General features: G+C 66.4%; 1 protein-coding gene across 1 annotated transcript; it reads right to left on the minus strand.

The window, feature by feature from the left end:
* Nucleotides 1-17: 17 nt before the first annotated feature.
* LOC122192661 (ubiquitin-conjugating enzyme E2 Q1-like) lies at nt 18-2,159 on the minus strand. The gene is made up of 4 exons (XM_042893283.1): nt 1,872-2,159; nt 1,274-1,378; nt 869-973; nt 18-504 (listed from the first exon to the last, which is right to left on the minus strand). Exons 1-4 carry the CDS (start codon nt 2,157-2,159, stop codon nt 322-324), a joined length of 681 nt encoding a protein of 226 aa, XP_042749217.1. The 3' UTR covers nt 18-321.
* Nucleotides 2,160-3,218: the final 1,059 nt, after the last annotated feature.

Here is a 3,218-nt window from a genome sequence, read left to right on the forward strand (position 1 = left end):
TGGCTGCTTCTGCCTCTCCTGCCAATTATCTCCCTCGCACGCCGAGCCATCCCACCTCATCTTCTCTGCACGAGTCCCATTTCCACCCCGTGGCTCCCCTGCGCCTCGGCCCCACGCGCGCATCCCACAAATCAAATTACTTGTGAGGAAATTTCAGACTTGCAAAGCGTGGCAGCACAAAGCGAGAACCCATCTGAGGGGCTCTGACCTCAGCTCGTTTCCCTGCCCTCAGAAGTCGCTGCTGCAGTCCTTTGTGTTTTGCCAACCCCACACTCCTGCTTGGTGACCAGGATTTGGGTGCAAGGCAGGAAAATGCTGAAATCAAACCAATTTTAAACCGGCTCCCATGGGTCTCTTGTCCTGCCTGGCCTCCTCCAGCTTCACCCAAACACGACCTCTGGGCCTCAGCACCTCTAACAGACATCTCACAGCTGCCTGGTACACAGCACTCACCTCTGGCATCTCTTCATCTTCCTCTTCAGAGGACACCTCTTCCTGCGTGCTCTGTGAGGACAAAAATCACACTGTGAGCTTCCTCTGGCGACGCTCCCCTGCTTTCTGAGACACTTCTGAGGTGAGGTTTACACACAGAAGCAATGTAAAGGCAGAACAAAGCCAAGAAGCTTTATAGGTTATAAACCTGAGCAGCTCCAGAGGCGCAAGGTGAGTTAGAAGAAATCAGATAAGAAACATCTCAAACACTGCCAGGCATCAAACTGGAGAGATAAAGCTGGGCCCACCCAGGCACCAAGGGAGAAGAGACAGACCCTCACCTGCTGCAGCCCTCCTTCAGGGTTAGGAAGCCTCACCCTCTAAAACAAGGCAGCTCCCAAAATGAGCCTAAAAATCCTCACCCTGAGTTCCTCACCTGTTCTGCCGGCAGAGGTTGGTCCAACATTTCCACATCAGGATGCTGGGGGAGGTTGTAGAGTTTGCACAGGTCTGAAATTATTCGCTTCAGGTGCTGCAGAAGCTGCACAGAGAGCAGAGAGGTGTCAGAGAAACCCAGCAGCACAGGGAGCTGAGCCTCAGCCATCCACAGCGCTCCCCACTTCCCCAGCGAGCAAAGACCCCACAGATGCTCCTTTCTGCCCTCCAAGCTCAGCAGGATAAAATCCCAAGCGAGAATGCATGGGAAGGCATGCTGACAGGAGTCAGAGCTGCCGATGCTGCGATTCCTAAACCCTCTGTGGGAGCAAAGCCCACCTCAGCAGGTTCTACACTGACACCATAAGCAGCCGCCCCCCCATCCCTCCCCACCAGCATCTCTCACCAGCGTATTTCCTTTCCTGACTTCCACCAGCCTCTCCAGGATAGCTGCCAGGTTGGGATCATCCGACTCCACGGACCAGATGGGGGGAACAGCTGGATAAGACTCCTGGGAGGAAGGAAAAGGGGCTGAGCATTGTAACACCCCCGATCCCATTGCACCGCTCTGACAGCTCAGGGGGAGCTCAAGGCGATCTCAGCACTGAGGAGCATTTGGTGGGGGCTGAGATTGGGGCTCACGCGGGTGCTGATAAGGCCTGGTGCTGCTTCTCAAGCTGGGCTGGAAGTGTCGTAGGAAAGGCTCCCACTCACACTGCCATTAACACGGTGCTGCTCCAGAGAGCCCCGGGCTCCCCGTGTTGGAGCCACAACCCTCGGGAAGCTCCGTGGGTGACGGTGAACGAACCCAGAGCCCAACCCGGCCGGGGGATCCCGCAAACGCCCCACCCCCGCGTGGCCAAAGCCGGCCTCGGTGCTGCAGAACCCTCCCGAGTCCCGCGGCTCTCCCAGGCCGCCGCCCAACGACCGAACGCCGCCCGGTACCGCCGCAGCCCCGGCACGCGGCCCGCCCCGGCCCCGTTAACCGCCCGCCCGGCCCTCACCGTGATGTTGCAGTGGATGCGGACGGGACCCGGCGGCGGCCCCCGGGAAGCGGAACCCCCGGCCCTGGCGCCCGCCCCCGGCACGAACTCGCAGCTGATCTCGTCCGGGCAGGCGCTGCCGATACGGAACCGCTCGTGGCCGCGGTGAAAGATGGACTCGAGCAGCCGGAGCTCCCGTTTCAGGAGCCGCCCGGCCGGGGCCGCCGCCGCCAGCCCAGCCCCGCTCCGCCCGGCTCCCCCCGCCGCCGCCTGCGACCCCGCCGCCTCCTCCGCCCCCGCCCGCTGCATCTTCCCATGGAGGGACCCGCTCCGCCCCGACGGCCCCGGGCCCCGCCGCAGACCCCGGAGCCGGCCCAAGATGGCGGCGGGATGGCCCCGCGCGCCGGAAGTGACCCCTCCCGCCGCGAACGGAAGGGGCGGGGACAATCGCCGGAAGCGCCGGCGTGAGAAGCGGAGCTGTATCGAGTGCCGGAAGTGACGAATCGCGGCGGTGTGGAGCGGAGGGAGGGGCAAAGAGGGGGCGGGGCTCGGTGCGCCCGGAGGGGGAGGGGCTAACAGAGCCGAGGGGCGGGGCCTATGGCTTAGGGGGCGGGGACAGATGAGGGGCGGAGCCTGGGGCGTCCCGGTTTGGGGGTTCCGAAGGTCGGTGCCCCCGGTTCGGGCGGGGCTCTCCCGAGGGTCCGGGTCTGAGCGGAGCGGAGCGGGTCCACGTTCTCCCCCGGATCCAGCCGGTACCGAGGCAGCACAGAGCAGGGGCGGCTGCGGGGAACACCGGGATCTGCCCGGTTCCCTCCCTCTACCCGGTTCCCGGTGCCCCCCCAGCTCCCCATCCCGGTGCTCCCGGTAGCGACAGGGCGGGGGCGGGGCGGCTGCGGCCCCACTGACGGCGGCGCTGACGGCGGCGGAGCGGAGCGAAGCGGGGCGGCCCCGGCACAGCGCACGGCACCGCCTCCCGCCCGGGGCCGCCCCGCCCGGGCCGCCGCCGCCGCCGCCGCCGCCGCCGGCTCCAGCACCGCGGAGAGCGCGGGCAGCACCGGGGACAGCGCCGGGGCAGCGGCACCGGAACCGGCACCGGCGGAGGCAGCGGGCCGCCCCCATGGCGCTGCTTCGCGTCCTCTGCCTCCTCGCCGCGCTCCGACGTAAGCACCGGCACCGGTGGGGGGGGTGGGGGGGGAAGGACCGAGGGGAAGGGGCTGCGGCGGGCCCGGGGCTGCTCCCGGTGGAAGGCGATGTCGGGGGGAGGGGCGGGGAAGGCCCGTTACCGCCCCGCAATGCCCATTGAGGGGCGGGAGCGGGGGTCCGGCGGGGCCGGGACGGTGGGGGTGCGGCTCTGGGACGCTCTCTGGG

This window comes from Lagopus leucura, unplaced genomic scaffold (genome assembly GCF_019238085.1).
Source record: "Lagopus leucura isolate 7727_CA_CO unplaced genomic scaffold, USGS_WTPT01 34192-0_obj-0_obj, whole genome shotgun sequence".
Classification (NCBI taxonomy): Eukaryota; Metazoa; Chordata; class Aves; order Galliformes; family Phasianidae; genus Lagopus; species Lagopus leucura.

What these genes read in the sequence shown, in the direction of transcription:
- LOC122192661 (XM_042893283.1), bottom strand. Translation starts at nt 2,159, where the DNA reads ATGCAGCGGGCGGGGGCGGAGGAGGCGGCGGGGTCGCAGGCGGCGGCG. An exon ending in GCATCCACTGCAACATCACG is followed by an intron (nt 1,379 to 1,871) that starts GTGAGGGCCGGG and finishes CCTTCCTCCCAG; the next exon opens with GAGTCTTATCCAGCTGTTCC. An exon ending in AACCTCTGCCGGCAGAACAG is followed by an intron (nt 505 to 868) that starts GTGAGGAACTCA and finishes TTGTCCTCACAG; the next exon opens with AGCACGCAGGAAGAGGTGTC.